At 47.4% G+C, this 18536-nt stretch overlaps 1 protein-coding gene across 14 annotated transcripts in view; it reads right to left on the bottom strand.

Moving 5' to 3' along the window:
* Window positions 1–18536, bottom strand: part of CAMTA1 (calmodulin binding transcription activator 1) — an 822863-nt gene that overhangs the window by 725869 nt on the left and 78458 nt on the right. The window contains exon 4 of one of the 14 annotated variants that reach the window (XM_059374697.1): window positions 14189–14487. The exons of the other annotated variants lie outside the window; for them this stretch is intronic. Within the exon in view, the coding sequence (XP_059230680.1) occupies window positions 14479–14487 (9 nt within the window). The 3' untranslated portion in view covers window positions 14189–14478. Of the gene's footprint in view, window positions 1–14188; window positions 14488–18536 lie in introns of those variants that run through there. 14 annotated transcript variants of the gene reach the window in all.

Below are 18536 nucleotides of genomic sequence, written 5' to 3'. Positions count from 1 at the left end.
TATGGGTATGTACGCGTATAAATGGACCATGTACTATTCACATATATCTCCCACAACCGACTCACTTCCCTACAGTAACTCGGCCTTTTTACAATCATTACAGCGTAACTTTTATTGGTTGTATCTTTAAGAGGTCGCATGAGTTTTTTAAAGGATCAAATTAAAAATTAAAGGTTCAAAGATTATCAAGGTTCAGATTCAATTAACACTAATTTTAGAAGAATTTTTTTTACTGACTCCGCATATTCAGGAAACTACTTAAGTTTTTATTTTCTTTTTTTCTACCACGGCATCCCCAAGGAGTCATTATGTACAATCAGCTCTCTAATTCAGATTAGCGTGCCTAAGTACATATTGATGCAACAGAACACAAGGCTTCGAGAGGCTCCCCTGCTGGACACCACGGGGGAAGCCTGGGCCTGAGAAGGCGGACGGCTCAGACTGAAGCCCCAGCACCAACACTTGGGTCCTTCCAGCAGCTTCACGGGTCAGAGGATGTGGTACTTGAAAGAAGCACCGAATGAGGAGGAGGACAACCATTTCCTTAATTACAAAAAATCCTACGAAGCTAGAGGCGACTTCTACAGTGGCCCTTAAGCCACCAGACACACACTGGTGCAGAAGGACACACAGAGGTCTGTTCTTTCCAATCGGTCTCACTCATCTCCCCTTGCTTAGGTGCTACCAGAGAGGAAGGAAGAGCCATTTTAAAGTGAGTGATTTCGGATAAAACACCGAACACCATGTTAATGAATCTTTGAGGGGAAAGTTGGGAGCTGGTTACAGGGGGAGGATGTGTGACGCTAATTTGTTTTTCTACTATGGGAATGATTTCCACCCAAGCCTCAAATTGACGCGACAGAAGCACGACTAGTGAAGTCCCGCGGAACCAGGAGCTTATGAAAGAGCCATCGTATTCAAGCATGTGTCCAATGCAGAGAAGCAGCTCAGTGTCACAGCCTCCGGGAGGGTGCCAAAAAGGACACATCACGGAGAGAAATGTGGGCTCCTCACAAGGGAAGTCCTCGCGTGTATGATCTACTCCCCTAGTTGTTACTCAATTAAATAATTAGTTAAGACACCAGAACAACAAACTGAAGATTTCAAGGCGATCAATGGCAAATTACATATTTTAAATATAAAACGTGACTGTCTCTGTGGAATCGGACAGCAGCTTCGAGCTTCTCTGCATACTAGCTTTCTGCCACCCAAATTTTAAGACCTCTATAAACAAAAACAGTATTCATTCTCTTCCCCCCAAACAATTAAAGGTACTTTTTCGGCTTGAAGGGGCACTACCCTACCATCCCCTCCCCCTTTCATCCCCCGCACTCGCTCACTCACAGCCGTGCACAGACGCTGCACGAGCCTCTATGGAAAGAGCAATCAGTGAGGTCCAGCACCTGCCCCGAGGAGCTCACAGTTTAGGGGATTAAAAACACCAATAAAGAGACAACTTAAAATATGCTATGGCAAGGGTCCTCAGAGGGACACAGAAAGCAGTGTCCATTAAAAGTGAGCCAGCAGGACAGGCTGTGCGGAAAGGGCACACGGAGAAGTGACATCCGGGCTGGCCTCCAGAAAGAGCCTGTCTGCCAGCACGAAGAGAAACCGGAAAGGTGCAAGAGCAGAGGAGGCCGGGGCTGGGGATCGGGTGGGGCAGGGTGTACCTGTTCATGAACACTTCCACTGACATCTGCAGACCCGGGGGTGGGGGGGCATTTTGAGCTAATGAATGTTTATTAATAAAGGCAAGTCCAGATGCCAACACAGAGACATCCAGGGAGCTGGCTTGCGCACGGGTTCCAGGACAAGGGAGGGCACGGAAGGGCGTGCCCACTACGGAACGAGCCGCTGCCTTGGTTAGGGTTACGCCGGCCAGGGTGGATCAAGTTTCAGTGTCAGCAGTAAATTTCTGAAGGAATAAAATACAAGTTTACATGTTATGCTTTGGACTTTTTTGAGGCAAGAATTATTCCGAGAATATGCTAGTGACCCAGATCTAAATAAAAAACAATGAACAAATGTCAAAGCACTCACTTCCCTAGTCTCCTAGACACACTGACCTTCACTTTCAAAGAAACTAGAATGGTGTGTGGACCGAATTAAGTAATCATGCTAACGGTGCTTTTAAAAAGCTAATGCTTTGGTTCTCTTACAGAACATGTGTTATCATTTACAAGTAGCATCATAAACTAGCTCCTCTTTTGTTGGAATAAATTCCAGCCCATTCGTCATAAAGATTTATGTGTGAAGGAGTGACTTTGTAAGCAACCACCCTTTGGTGGAGAGAAAAACCTCAAAACGAACTACAATAAAGCCATCAATGTTCTTTCAATTCCTTGCTTAATTTCCAGTTCTTAGTATTTACCTACTTCCCTACTAGATGGAAACGCTTTAATTAGAATAAAGAGAGCTTAAGAAAACTTATGTAATGAGTAAGCTTTCCTTGTTGCTAACTTGTGTTTACAGGGTTTTCTTTCCCACGAGTACACCGCTGCCAGAGGATGTCGTACTTGCAGAGGGTGCACAGTCAGGGACCACGGGGACTCGGTGACACCCTCACAGAATGACTGAAGTCTGGACGTTAACAAAACAAAATAGACCCCACATTCTCATAATATTAATTCACACGCAATGAAGCAACTGCTCCTCAAAACAGAGGTCAGCCAAGAACACAAGGTTCACAAGTACAGGGCTCAAAACAGACTCTTCCTAAATATCGGGGCTGGTAGGACTTTTGAGTTTGTTTGTTTGTTTTGTTTTTTGGGTTTTTTTTGTTGTTGTTGTTGTTAATCTTAATAGAACAGGAAACTAAAGAGAAGTTAAAATAATTCAAATTTGATGGGCGCCTGGGTGGCTCAGTGGGTTAAGCCGCTGCCTTCGGCTCAGGTCATGATCTCAGGGTCCTGGGATCGAGTCCCGCATCGGGCTCTCTGCTCAGCAGGAGCCTGCTTCCTCCTCTCTCTCTCTCTGCCTGCCTCTCTGCCTACTTGTGATCTCTCTCTGTAAAATAAATAAATAAAATCTTTAAAAAATAAAAAATAAAAAATAATTCAAATTTGATAAGGGTACGGAATGGGAGTTTCCATGACTCTTTCCCCCAGGGGCTCATTACCGGTGTGGAAAAGAGCAAGAACATTTGAGCGGCCGAGGTGTTCCTGTTCACCCTTTCAGAACAGCTCAATCTTCCCGGCCTACAAAGCTAAACAACAGCTGCTGACCTCGCCATCAATTATTATTAATCTTTAAATAAAGGCACCTTGCAGATCAAAGCCAACTATAGAAATTTACCTATGTAAGTTCCTATACACACGCACGGGACAGAGCGAGGACACACATGCACCATGTATCTGCGACTCTGGCCACTGCAAAGGGCTGACCACACCTGTCCTCTCCAAAGCACTGGAAGAGGACGGGCAGGCTCCATGTACTGCAGCTTCTACTACATGGGACCACCTCAAAGCTACCAAATGCTGGCTTCTGCAGGGATCCCAACACACTTAGGATGAAGTGTGACTAACATTGGAGGCACCTGAGGATTATGCCAAAATAAAAACAGAAATCTAAAGATATGACAGAATAAAGATAAGAATCTAAAGGATATTTTTTCCCCTGGGTTGGGGGGGGGGGGCTGTAATGAGCTGTCCACATGGAGTTAACATTTTTATTGCTGAGTCAATGAAAAGCCTTCTGGATGAAAATAAAATCCCAAGTAAAAAGCTGACATTTCGGGAAGAATTTTTCAAAATTATGGCCTTGTGTTCTGATTCTTCAATGTGACTCAGAAATCTTGTCCCAAACCCATCATCCCAAGGAGGTACCACCTGGATTTTATTTATTTTTTTTTTTTAAAGATTTTTTTTATTTATTTATTTGACAGAGAGAGATCACAAGTAGGCAGAGAGGCAGGCAGAGAGAGAGGAGGAAGCAGGCTCCCCGCTGAGCAGAGAGCCCGATGCGGGCCTCGATCCCAGGACCCTGAGATCATGACCTGAGCCGAAGGCAGCGGCTTAACCCACTGAGCCACCCAGGCGCCCACCACCTGGATTTTAAATGATGCGAGAGCAATGCCTCAGAACCCGACAGATGCTTTGTGAAGCAGGACAGCATCAGGGTCAGGAAACGCTCCTTGGCAGGCAGGAGGTTAGAGCAATGGCCACTGAGTCACGGATCCTACCAACAGCCACAGCATTGCCCTTCTGCCTCTCCAACCCTGTTACTCTCATCAGGAGTCATAACCTTCCTTAGCACTCGCCTGTTCTCCAGTAACTCTGAACCACCCTTCCACGAGCATTCCTAACCCGTCCAAAATGGAAGCCATGAGCCACATGTGGATAACGAGCACTTAAAACTGTATCTGGTCTGAATGAAAATGTACTGAAAGTATAAAACCCATATTGGGTTTCGAAGACTTAGTACAAAATAAATGTAAAATATTGCAATTTTTACGCTGATTGCACATTCATATATTTTAGACATATTGAGCTAATATATCATTAAATTAATTTCCTTTTTTTTTTTTTTGCTTTTTCAAAACATGGCTTCTAAAACATTCAAAATGACACATGTGGCTCACATTATATTTCTATCAGACAGCACTGCCCTAGGCCTTGATGTTAACCACAATTGCACTCTTTCACTATCAAATTCAAACATCCCTCTCTTTGACTATCCCTATTCTAACCATTCTTTTTTTTTCCCCCTAAGAGAAAAGTGGGGTAGTCAGAGGGAGGAGAGAGAATCTCAAGCAGGCTCCATGCCCAGAGCAGAGCCCAACCCTGAGATCATGACCTGAGCTAAAATCAAGAGTCAAGAGTCGGACACTTAACCAACTGAGCCACCCAGGTGCCTCCCACACCCCTGACTCGAACCATTCCTGACCCTGGTCCTTGAATCCCCCCTGGCGCCATGGCCTCTCACTGCCCTCATCTCCTTCGTGCTTCCCTTTCACTACCCGCCTGGCTTACAGTATGCAGTCCTTCCTCACACCAGGGCCCAGCTCCCTTGCCCCTTCCCCCACCAGTATTCCCCTGGCAAAATCCCAGTCCCAGGTTAAACCCTACTCTGCCCCCTCAGAGCCTGCATTTGGGCAGCAGAAAGAACTCTTTGAAAGCACCAGCTCGGCTTCCTGTCCCCCCATTTCTGCTTGAACCAGCGGGGACAGGGCTCTGGTCCTCACCGCCTCACTCCCCCAGCTCATACCGAAGCCACCACTGACCCCCCTGCTGCCGATCCACGGTCAATTCTCAGTCAGTCTGCATCTTACTTGACCTTGAGCAGTGTGTGAACAGAGAGGATCACTCTCTCTGGTCTGAAACACTTTCTTCCAGAAGACCTTGCTCTCCTGGCTCTTCTCTGCTTATTCCTTCCCATTCTCCTGTCCTTCCTTCTCCTCCTTCCCCTTAATCCCCAGTGCTCCGTGTCTGAACGTCTCTCCCTATCCACTGTCCCTTCGAGATTCCATACAGCCCAGACAGAGCAAGTAAGGACCTTCTATATGCTGAAAACACTGACAAGTCTGGCTCGAGCCTATGCGGCTGCCTAGTCAACACCTCCACTTGGCATGTCAGAGTTAACACGTCCAAAACACAACTCTTGCTTTCTCCTCACCCTTTCTCCCCAACCTGCGGCTCCCACGGGCTTCCCATCTCCGCACAGAGAAGCTGCATTCTCCCAGCTGCTCAGTGCAAAAACATTGGCATCCACCCCAACCCCTCATATTTGCACACAACCCGTCAGCTCTTCCTCTGAACCGCATCCAGCGTCTGACCGCCTCTCACCGCCCTGGTCCAGGCCATCAGCCCTCGCCACTGGTGTCCTCACTTCCATCCCTGCGGCGCTAACCCAGGGGTCAGCAAACTTTTCTTAAAGGGCCAGAGAGCGAATGTTCTAGGCCCCGTGGGCCAGATGGGCTCTGCGGCAACCACTCCACTTGGCTGCTGCACCTCAAACGCAGACTCAGACAATACGCGAACGAGTGAGCGCGGCTGGATTCCAGTAAAACTAGAACCGAAATGGACACTAAAATTTGAATTACGTCTAATTTTCAGGTCCCACAAATTATTATTATGCACCTTAGTTTTCTCAACCATTTAGAAACGTAAAAGGCGTCTCGGCTGGCGGCTGCACAGAACAGGCGCGCGGCACTTGGCCGTGGAGTGACCGGCTGCCCAGCCCTGCCCTCGCGCCGCCCCGCGCCGCCCTCGGAGTGGCCCCGCCCCTTCAGCCCCAGCCGCTCCGCTCAGCCACCTCGGACGGCTTCTCTCCTCACTCTCGCATATCAGAGGACGCCACCGTGGCCCGTCAGGCCCGGTGGGCCACGGCCGCTGGCCACCTCCTCCCACTCTTCTCCCCACACATACCCCGAGCGGCCGCCCCGGCCTCGCCGCTGCTCTCCCTCCGCTCGGGACACGCTCACACCCGGACCGCTGCGTCACCGCCGTCAAATCCCCTCAGCAGACACGTGCTCGCGTCACACCGTCACACAGCACGCACTGCACCCCCCTGCCGGCAGCGGGGGACCCTCCCGACGGCCACTCCGCTTCGGGGCTCCCCATCACACCTGCAGCCCGGACACCGTCGGAAGAGACGGATGAGGCGGTTGTTTAAAAGGGGGAAATGACACGGTGTGAAGAGCAGGGAGCCCCGAGGCCGGTCACCGGGGCCGAGGACCAGCCGCACCGCGTCCTGCTGCGTGACACCGAGAGTCACTCCCACCTCTCCGTACCGCGCTCTCCGCGCCTGCGCGGCGAGGACGACTGGCGCCCCCGCTTCCTGCGCGCTCTGCGGAGCAACGAGGGAACGAGCGCTGCACGCGTCCTCGCTCCGTCACCGCTGCCTGATCTCGGTCGGTTGCGGGGCGCCTCTCGCCGCCGGCCCGAAAATAAGCCTCTGAGGGGAATGGCCTTCTTTGTTTACTGCTTTGTTCCCCGTACCCGGGACAGCACCCGCTCCTGGGCTTTCAGTCAGCACCGAACCAGCGAGCAGGGGCTCGAACTGAAGTCCTGGGAGGGGAGACGACGCTCCGCCGCTCGCTCCAGCCGCACCAGGTATCAAGGAGAACCAAACTCTCCTCAAACCCACCACAGAATCAGAGATTTTAAAAACCTCCTATTCCGGGGGGCTTGTTTGCTGAAGTTCCCTTCCCCGTGTGGAGAAGCAACACCCTCCTACCCTGAAGGGAGACGCTCCTGCCGCGCCCGGAGCAGCAACACGTGGCCTCCGGGGAAAGCTGGCACAGCCGACGCCCTGCTACACGCGCAGGGGTTCCCTGCTCCGGTCTCTGACAAGAGGAGAGAAGAAACAGGCTTCAGCGCCAGTCACCTTCCAATTTTGCACGTAAAATGGCAACTCACTAGCCAGGAGCACTTCTCTGCGGCTGTGACATCTCCCGGCCACCAACACTGACCACTTGGTTCAAAGCAGCTTACCCTGCTCCAGCATCTTCTGAGAACAAACAGCATCTCCCCAGATCACTGAAGTCTCCCCCAGCAACACGACGATGAAACCTCTCCCTCCCCGTCACACACACGCGTCGCTCACGGCGCATCACGCGTTCGTGGATTTGGCATTTCTGTGGGGTGACGGAGTCTGGACTCACAGATGGCGTGAGGACGATTTCAAGTACTTGTGGGTTCTACCACTTCGGGACACAGTCTTTAACGTGGAGACACCTATATACGTCCCGATGTGGCACGGGCAAGAGCCCTACTTCCTATGAAAGAAACAGGGAGGGACACCTGGGGGGCTCAGTCGGTTAAGCCTCTGCCTTGGGCTCAGGTCATGATCTCAGGGTCCTGGGATCGAATCCCGCATCGGGCTCCCTGCTCAGCGGGGGCCTGCTTCCCCCTCTGCCTGCCTCTCCCCCTGCTTCTGCTCTAAGTAAATAAATAAATAAAATCTTTTCAGAAAGAAAGAAAGAAGGAAGGAAGGAAGGAAAGAAAGAAAGAAAAGCAAGCAAGCAAGCGGAGTAAGGTCCCCTACCATCAAGCAAAATAGAAACTACTCTCAAAACCTCTAAACTATGGTGTTTCACCGTGAAATAGAAGACGAGCATCTTCAACGCTGGTTCTACCAAGCAGATAACAACTGGGTGAGACATAGGCGTTCAAAACACACCTACATGAACAGGCATCTACCTGAGCTGCGGGACTGGCAGTGCCGTCGTGCCAGGAAACCCGGAGCGCGCAGGCGACAACGATTACGAGGAAGGGTGAGAAACCGGGGGCTGAGGAGTGGGTGCATCTGTCCCAAGAGGTCAAGGTGAACCGGCGGAGACCTCCAAAAGCCTCTGCCCCGCACTGCTCAGGCCTCCTGCTAACAGTGGCACGATCTGAACGAGTTCATGGGGCTCCCTGGGCGGAGGCTGTTCTAAGCGGTAAGACCGGAGGGAAGTTTTTTTCTGTTATCCCCTGTGGTGGTTTTGTTTTTTAAATTCTGCACTTGGTCGGTCATTAAGGTCACCGTGACAGAAACAGCCAAAGGACCTGCATGGGCCAAGCAGGCACACACCCCATATCTCAATACTGCATTGCTTCACGGTGGCAAAAGCCGAAAAATCAGGCTGATGGCACTCTAATACTGTATTTAGCTGATGATCCTAAATAACACTTTGTCAGCTTTTGTGATCTAGCACAAAACCACATGCCTTGTGATATACCAGCTGGGCTGTGGTAATGCCCTTGACTGGAGGCTTAAAAGCTTTGGTTGGGACATAACTTTGATGTATCGTATTTCCATTTCAAACTGCAGTGATTATCCCTGGACTTGGCATCACATAGACTACTACCAAAATTAGATTATGGCTAGTTCACAAGAGTCCCCCTCCCCTCTGGTGCTGTCCGCGAGTGATGCTAGTCTCCCCTTTGCAGGTTTGATCGAAAAGCCATGGCTGTTTGGTTTACAGGATACAGGCAGAAGAACCATCTGCCTGGTCTGGTGCTTCTTTAATTAAAACTTTAATTACAGATATATCTCTGCACAGATATGTGCGGTCTATCAGCTCCTGTTCTTAATTACCTGTGCTAATGAGAACGGAAAAAGTGAGTGTTTGCTGAGCGTCTACTACGTGCAAGCTCCTGTACCAGATGCTGGCACATGTGCGCAAGCAGCCCAAACCACACTGAATGGCCCAGCCTGAGCACCTACTCTCCTGCCAGTTCTCCTGCCACTGGAACAAGGGAAGTAAAACAATCACTCAGGTCTCTCCTTGGAAAAATGAAGGGCGGAGAGTGGTAAATACTCGGAAGGACCGGCACAGCAGGGAGACAAAGGACTGGATGATCGAACCCGAATAACTGAGTTCCAAGGGAGGCTCGCGTGCTCTCTGTCAATGTGCAGGGCATTCGCGAACCCAGGGGAAGATGTGTACGCAAAGTGCAAAGTCCAGTCTAAATCCTAGGATCCGATGTCACACAGTCCACAGTAACCGTGGCCACAGTCTCCCAGGGAAACAGAAGCACAAACGAGAACAAACAGGAGAGGTTCCCCGGGATCTCCTGACTGTGCAGCCACACGCTGCTGCCTCTCCCCCTCTAACTCCCTCTATGGCTAGAGCTGACTGCCGCTGAAGAATGGCAAACCCATCTTCCTGTCCCTGGAGCGGGTTTCCCGGTCTCCGCGCTGCCTGAAGAAGGGCTAACACCTCCGTGGACACAGCTCCTGCGGCGGCCCAATGGGGGCCATGAGGAGGCTCTCGGTCACCCCCAAAGCACTCTGTCCCACAGAAGCTGTTCATGGGGCAGGAGGGGGACCAATGCAGAAGGGCTGGCTGCTTCCCCACCATCTCTCAAGGCGGACAGTGAATGACACACATGCACTGTGTCCCAGCTTCTGCTCTGCTCCCCTCGGTCAGTGTGACAGAGTGGGAGGTGCCCCGAGCAGCACATCTGGACCAGTGAAGCACCCTGAGGACGGGCCTTCCCCTCTCAGGAGTAAAGTGAGGGGCCCAACCCAAATGGCCTCACAGTCCAGCTCTAAAAACTACATGGCAAACACAGCAAGAGCCTCATACCAGCGCCTTGAGAACAGTCAAGTCCATCCTACTGTGCAACATTCCGTCCTAGTCTGTGAACCGCCAATGAAAGCTGACAGTGTACAGGCTAATGAGGGGTAGTGCATACCCCTTTAAAAGATCAACATGAAGGGGCGCCTGGGTGGCTCAGTGGGTTAAAGCCTCTGCCTTCAGCTCAGGTCAAGATCCCAGGGTTCTGGGATCAAGCCCCACATTGGGCTCTCTGCTCAACAGGGAGCCTGCTTCCCTTCCTCTCTCTCTCTCTGCCTGCCTCTGCCTACTTGAGACCTCTGTCAAATAAATAAATAAAATCTTAAAAAAAAAAAAAAAAAAAGACTCAGTAAAAAGGAAAAAAAAAAAAGATCGACATGAAGACAAACCAAGAAACGCTGATATGAACACCTACTTTGTGCTAGGCCGCCTAGAGGACTTCAAGTGCTTTGGGGTCCAAAGGAAAGACACACCCAGAGGGATCTGGCCCATGGATGGAGACAAAGAAAAAGAGAAAGTAGTTGGGAGCTAGAGGAGAAAGGAGCTGAGAGCTAGAAGAAAGGACGGAGGGGAAAAAAGCACAAACGATGGGAGAGAAAAAGAAGTGAGAGGGGAGGAAGGCAGAGCCCTCTAACTGTATTCAGTTCCGGGACCAACTTCAAACCTGGTCTGGGGGATGGTCAGATGCCCACTTCCAGAGCACTGTATTCTACAAAAGGGATGGCTGGGACTCTGGCCACAGAAGGGGTGCCAACTACAGGTGGCTGAATTATTAAACTGGCCCAGGCAGGCCCACTGAAATTACAGCACAGCTAACTAGAGAATTACTAACACCAGCCCATGTTTTGGAGGCACAGGTCTGTATTGCACCAGTTATTTACATTTTTTCTGTTTATGACATAAACCTCCTATATTTCAGAACCTACCAATTCTGCCAGAATGGCCAGATCAGAGCCTGGGATGCCGCCAGGGCTCCGTATTTTAAAGCTATACAGTGATCCTGGACAAGCAGCCAAGATGGAGGAAGCCGCTGCTAGAGTCCCGCTAAGTGCCTCGTGAAGGAAAGAGCCTTTCTGGCAGTGGTGGTGGCAGGTCACAAAGTCAGCGTTGCTAACAGCTATGGGGCAGTAATGCACATGGTGGAGTCCCCTGCAACCAAACAGCTGATCGGTTTCCTATCAGGGGTCCAGCCCCGTTTGCCAATAAAATAAGGAAGCGGGTGCCAGGAGAAGGAAAGCACCTCAATTGAAGTCCCAGTTCTGTTATTTCCTAGAACATGACTCTATGAGGGCTGATTTAACCACGTGATCACCAGCGTTCTCAGGTGCAAAATAGGGTGAACATGCCACTCACTTCACAGATAAATTGAGAGAATTAAAAATGTATAAGAAGCACCTAAACAAGTATATGACCTCCAACAGTGACTTCCTCCCACTTCTTCGACTTAGGAGGAAGCACTGAAGCATCATACAAGTTTTCAGACTCCTCGGGAGCCAGATGAGTGGTGAAAGATGGGGTGTCTCTCCCACGGGTCTCTTTTGTTGTATCTCTACAGCCAAAAACCACAAACAGGAAAGGGTTAACTGCTCTTCCTCATCTAAGCTTTTCTTCCTACAAGGTTAGGAGCCTAGACTGACCTTTACACACCTGAAGTGGCACCAGCTTCAGAGGCGCCCAATCACAACCAGCAGCCCACCCCTCTCCCCGTGCTCTCAGAGAATGTCGCAAGACAATGGGGAAGCTCCCTGAAGCTTCTTTTCCTGCGAGGTGTGTGCCCCCCTCAGAATTCCATGTCAATGAAACCCTCCCTTGCCTGGGTCTCTCCCAGTGTGCAGGATCTGACAGGACACCACAGCCACTGCCACCCCTTGTATCACCCTTGCTCTAACTTTCTTTGCAGACATTCACCCCCAGAGATGCACCATGACCCTCTTGGGCAGGGGGCTATTCTTATCAGCTCCATCTTAAAGAGGAGGAAACTGAGGCACAGAGAGGTCAAACCACTTGCAAAGGGCCAAGGTGGGAGGTAGCACTGGGCCCAGGAACCTGGCCCCAGAGCCCATGCTGCTGGCCATTCACCATAGACTTCACTACAACTGCCTCTCAGCATGATGGTACAGCTGCCAACAGCACAGCCACAGGACGAAGTTTAAGTTCAAAAGCACCTTCCTTCTGGGTTCCCAGGGTGTCCAGCATACAGGGTTTCATTTATCCTGCCAACAACCCTAAAAAGCAAGTAGGAGACATAACAGCATCTACATTTCACATAGGAGAAAACTGAAGTCAGATCCATGAAATGTTTTACAAACTCCTATATTGTTAAGCTGAACAACTGATTTCAGTGTTTTTAATAAGGTCAACGTGAAAGTCTTTTGAGGCCTTTCTATTCCAGTTGTTCAGTTTTGCAGAACTACCTTAAAAGATAAAAACGGCACGTCCAGATACCCTGCTAGTCAAACACATATTTTTCTGACTCCCAGACTGGAGTCTTCTCTCAATCGTGCTTACAAACACTACATCTACGTGGCTTACAACTGACTCGAATCCCTAAATGCGAACCAAATAAGCAATGTTTCTTGAAAGTAAGTAATATGTCCATACACTCGCTCTCTCAGAAAAATTAAGTTACCTTAAAATGCACTAAGCAGAAAACTTTAAAGAAAATCTAATTGACCTAATTGCAAAATAAACTACCACGATGAAAACATTTCTCTTGTGCTCCTATTTATGTCTCTTCAGCTCCTACTAGACTTGGGAATAAAGCAGCTGACTATCTCTAGGAGCCATGGGAGCCTACAGGGAAGATGTCAAGAGGCCCTGATTCTGTCAACAGGGCACCAGTGACTCTCTGGGGACCAGCAGCCCGCTCCCCTCAGGGGCTTCGGCGGCAAGAGGAGTAGAGCACACTCTGTGCAGTAAAAACGAGCTGTGCACTATTCCTTTAGGGCAGGAAGGATAACACACCAGAGGAAAAAATAATGGGTGGGATCTGGAAAACATTCCTACACAACTCCGAAAGCATTCTCATTTAAACAGAACAAAACAAAAAAACCTTAAGATGCAAGGCAACAAATAAGTTGCTCATAACTACTGGGACATTCATTCCGTGTACTTTCTGCCTTTGTAATCACAGGATTTGTATTTCTCAGCTCTTGGCATTCTGCGATTCTCGGAAAAGATAGCCAAGGTCAAAGGCAGTTTTCTAAGTATGTGAGTATAACAGACGAAAACAAGCTAGTAAGCCTGAAGAAGTGTTCATGAGAGTCCCAATCTCCAATGAGCAGCTCACTACAACTAATTTTAATTTGTGGTTCTAATGAATGACATAAACTTTTATAGGTATCAACAAAGCTCAGAGAGGACTTAAATCCATTTCAGTGCTCATTGAGCAGCTTCAGCTGTGTGCAATTAAAGCATCAGCATTAAATGTTAGAGAATAAAATAATGAGACACTTAAAAAATAATCTGTGCTTCAGCAGGCCATGCTAAGAAATTCCACAGGATTTTTTTTTTTTTTTTTTTTTTTTTTAAGGAACATGATTTCTTGGGAATATCCTGCCAGTTCAAAGAACTAACTAAAGTTTGATTTTTGTTTTTAGACTTTGGTTTGGTTTTGCTCTTGAGTAAGAAGTTTCTGAAAAGCAGAACACAATTAAAAATGTCTCAACAACAGTCACAAAATAGCACATGTCATAAAGCAATCAGGTATACAGACCACTGAGCTGAGTACCCAGGCTTCAGCAGAGACAAAAGCACATTTCTGACCATGTTAAAAATGTTGCTTGTTATTAACTTAGGCCTCAAATAAAGAAATAAATATTAAAGGAGGCAAAAGGTACTTTCTGGGGAAAAGACGGCTTTCTTATCTCCTAGTCCATACATGGAATTAAGGGGCTCAACTCTCTGTCCCAATAATACTTGAGAATATAAAATGTAATCTGAGGTTGTACAACGTGGCAGCTAAGACTACTAAACTCAAGTTGCCACTATTTCTGAAAGAAAGAGGAGGTAATCTGCATGGGAAGGGGTGCGTGCTGACAGGGCGGGGGTGCGTGTGGAAAGGAGATGGTGGCGGCTGGCTGCTGTGCGTGTGAGTTATGTGTGATGGGCACAGTAATCTAGCTGTTGCAAAACATGAATTGAAAAGGAGATCTATTGTATAGGGAAATGCACTCACTAAACTTAAATTTTAAAAGGATGAAAACACAGATTACACTTTATTTTAAAAACTGAAATGAATTTTAATACAGAAAATGAAGACAGCATTTTGCAAATTTATCGCTCAAAGGGGTATCTCTATTTGAGGAAATCAGCGTGTTACACTTTGAGAGATGAAATGTTACAGCTTGTACACCAAAATTAAAAAATGAAATTAAATTAAAAAATGAAATGGTTACCAAGGTAATGCAGGTCAGGGGATCAAAGGTGAAGGGTCACACATTATTAAAAAGAAATCCAAAAGGACGGCTGCATCATGATCTCTGCAAAACAAAGGAGCTCTAGTAAGTAAAACTAATATCTCTGAGAATTTAAAATCAAGTTCTTGAAAAGAAGACTCCCCTGTAATTGAACACAAGTCATTCCTGATTCCGTGTAGAGCCATTTTTATTTAGGTACAAAACCAAATTTCAAATACCTGTTACCAACAAAATTTCTGTAAAAATTTAACCACACAATCATATGGAACCCAAAATGTCTCCAATTATAAGTGACTGAGAACTACTGACATTTCCACTGGACCCCACACCCTGTTTTCTGGAAATGACAGTGTTTGATAAGTTGCCAATATATCAGAAATCTAATTTGGTCACAGTGTGGTGAGTTTTTTCCCTCTCCTCAAGGAATGAGTTCCAAAATTGAGTTTTTGCAAATTTGTTTCATTTGAAGTAGCTGCATAAAATTTCCATTATTGGAACATTTAGTATAACAATGTTCTAGAAGACAGCAATAAAGTGATACACGATAAAATAAACTGTGTAACTCTATCTATTAAGATCTGTTCTCACATTCAACTCTCACTGCACAGAGGGGAGAAAAGACATTTTAAGCAAAATAACTTGCAGTTCTGCTGGAATTACACAGAATTAATAGAAGCTTGACAAGATGAGTCTCCAACAATGAAAAGTATCTGACAGGTCAGGCTTCAATTTCTTACTATTTACTCATCTTCCTCATTAACAATTAGAAGTTTGCTTTAAAAAAGACAAAAAGAGCTAAGATTTTGTTTTGCAACACAAAGCTACCATCTAAGTCACGACAAACATACTTAACTTTGCAGCAACAGTGAGCGTATTAAGAGTTACAGCAAATAATTTCCATACTCCTTTCGCTACCAAAGGAAGTGAACTCAATCAGGATGCAGTGATCTTTAGTCTGCTCTCTGAACCCAACCGGAGCAGGCCACATGCCCTGATTTCAGGCTCTGCGGTCCCCAGCACTTACTGGACCCCAGGCTCTAACCGGCAGTGCAAATGAGGGCTCGAGGGTGGGCAGGTAATGGGGACATAACCGCCACCACAGGGAGCAAAACAGGACCTGATTTAAGCACCATCCTTCTAGGCCCCTAGATGTGCTCCATCCCCCAGTATCCAACATCAGAGTTTACCTTGCTAAAATCAAATTCCAACAATACTTAACTGCCCAACAGGATTTTATTAAAAAGAACAGCATATTCTTTCTGGTGGCTCAGAGCAATCAATAAATAAACAAACTCTATAAACATCAGATTTCTGTTCCCCCGATTAGGTTTTGTTAAAAAATAACTTGCAGAGCTTCATGCACTAGATACAAGTGTGTTAGTGCCTTAAGGCCATGATTCTAAAAAACATGGTTTCTTTTTTTCACTTCCACAGCTACTGAAAAGTAAACTAGCATTTCATTTCTCTGGAATGCTCATCTCACGTAAAGTCTGTCACATAGGTGTTTGTTGCTGGGAGGCATGCGAGCAATTGGGAGCACTAGGCAGGAATCGACAGCCCATCCAAAAAGGCGTGCGTACCGCTCCAGCCGGTCTGCAGGTGGAGGCAAGCCCCCGGTGTAACGGGAGTCAACTTGTTTTACTAAAAGATTTCCTATTAAAATGAGAAAAGGGGATCAACTCAGATCAAGTATCTACACTAACCCCTTCATTAACCAAAACACACGTACTTATTAATTTCTTCTTAAAACAAGAGGATAAAGCCACTATAGAGGCTGCTTCTAAAGTCTTTTAAATCACTCCTAAAATTCACCAACCACCAAAACATGTTAGCCCAAATGCTGTACCAGTTTAGCCCCTGCCAAAGTTGTTCCAACATGACAGCAGCCCAAGCAGTCAGGAACCGCTCCAACTACAACCAACAGGACTTCCACAGGTGACTCCATGGAAATGATGACAATCTAAGCTAAGAACACACACAAACAGAACTCTCCCCGAGTCCTGACAAACAAGTGGTGCTGAATAAATCTGTGGCAACAAAGAATGTTTTAGGTGACTCAAGAAAACCTGCGAATAATTTTGCTAGTTGGGATGGAGGAAGGAAAAGGCCATCAGGAAGTAGGACGGCCCTAATCAAGAGTCCTGGAATATAATTTCATGCCTGAAAGCAGGGCTCAAGGACAGGGCAGGGCACACCTGGGGAGCGCTGGAATTCAGCTTCAACAATCATGTGTTGTCGCCAGAGCCCCTCACTGAGACAGGAATTTGGAACATACATACGTTTTCCCACAGAAACAGTCTGGCAATTGCCTACTTAACCTGAAATCTGTTGAAGCGACAGGTTGGCTCTGAATTCCAGAAGCTACGGGACCTGCACTGCTTTTTATTTTTATTTTTTTCCAAAGGACTGACCCAAGCTGAAACATGATGTATGCAACAGATTTTCCTAGCTCCTTTCCTGGGCCCCAGATGGAGTGGCTCAAGAACCAACAAATGACCATCTTCAGGTCTCCTCCAGGAGGCCCTCTCTTTTCTCCCGTGAAGGCCAAGCACTAGGTGACTACAAATGGACTGAATTTATACACGCTGGTGCATGCAAAGACTAAGGAGGCTTCTTCAACCCAAAACAATCCCTTGCTGGTGGAACTGGCATTTTTTTACATCAAGGGGCACAGAAGGCTCATATACTGCCAAGACGGTCCCCTTCCAAAATAGTGACCAGTCACTGAATTAAACAAGAAATGAACAAAAATCCTAATCCCCCAGAACTTCAGGGGCATAACTAACATGTGTGCTATCCTCGATCTAAACTACAGAACTATGTCACGACAGCATAGACTAACAACATCACGGAAACACGCAACCAAGCTTCACTGTCACGGGCCCATCGGGTCATCAGAGTTCCAATGAAGAACACTTTTCCAGGGAAATCCTCACCCATAGTAAGCTCTCAATGTCTGGATCACTTTTCAGAGGGACAGGTTCTCCAACACACTCAATCTGTATTCTAGGTTCGCTTGTTTCTGTTTTTGTTTTTTGCCAAGGACCTGCCAGCATTTATAAGCACAGAGAATTGGTTCATTTCTCACCTAAACAGACACAGGACAAAGAACATCATTTCTAATGAGGTTAAATCATGACACAAATGCTGCCATGTTTACCTCAAGCATATTACTTACAAAACAAAATACATGGGAGAACCGAAAAGAAATGAAAAATAAATAGCTGGGAAAATTCAGAGAGTCAGAAAGCTAGGCGACAGCCAGAAACAAACCTGACACTAGAACCCGATCTACCTCACTACTTCCTTACCACAAGTCAGTAACTCGGCAATATGGCGCTCAGTGCAGACCAACCTCCGCGACTGCACTTACAGATGAAAAAGAGAAATGTCCAGGCAAAAGTTTCTTACAGAAAGCGGCCAAAAAACATTTGAAAGCATCAGGTCCTCCGTGCCCTTCCAACAGTCACCATCTCTACCATCTCTTCGACCTTTCTAGAAATGCATCTCTGCCAAGCTCCTCAGAGATTGTCCGTCGTACGAGATGTATCTTTCTTTTTATTTCTTTTTTTTTTCCCGAGATGTATCTTCTCAAAACTTTGCTCCCGTGACAGAGCAACCTACAGTTACAGTCATCACATCACTTCCATTAGTCCTCAGGAAGAAAATGAAAGCTAAAATCTGCAGGTTAAATGCCTCTCTGCCTATGACTTTATCCTCAACAATATCAACTTTTTGGCCTAACAGATTCCACAAAAGAAGGAGGAGAGTGGGAGGAAGGGACAGCAAAGAGCCCCCAGGAACCTTTCAGAGCGCTGAACACGTCCGTCGCGGCGGGGTGCAGCTGGCCGCACTTAGAACCATACACTTTAAGTGCCGTTTGTTAAATGCCAATTATACCTCAAAAAAGCCACTTTCAGAATGAGTGGGCACCACAAGACAGAGACTCTGCCCTCCCCTACACCCTCTGAGCCATGCGGCCAGGCTGCGGTCCCCAAGCAGAGAAAGCAGAGAGTCACGGGGGAGTGTGGGAGAGCCACTTTCGCTGAGCCGCTGAACCCCAACTCTGGAACCCCATTCTCTAAGTCAAAAATCGAGGCACCCTGACCCTG

Source organism: Mustela nigripes, chromosome 14 (genome assembly GCF_022355385.1).
Source record: "Mustela nigripes isolate SB6536 chromosome 14, MUSNIG.SB6536, whole genome shotgun sequence".
Taxonomy (NCBI): Eukaryota; Metazoa; Chordata; class Mammalia; order Carnivora; family Mustelidae; genus Mustela; species Mustela nigripes.
The sequence above is the reverse complement of the archived record's forward strand: the minus strand, read 5'-3'. Positions and strand labels throughout refer to the sequence as shown.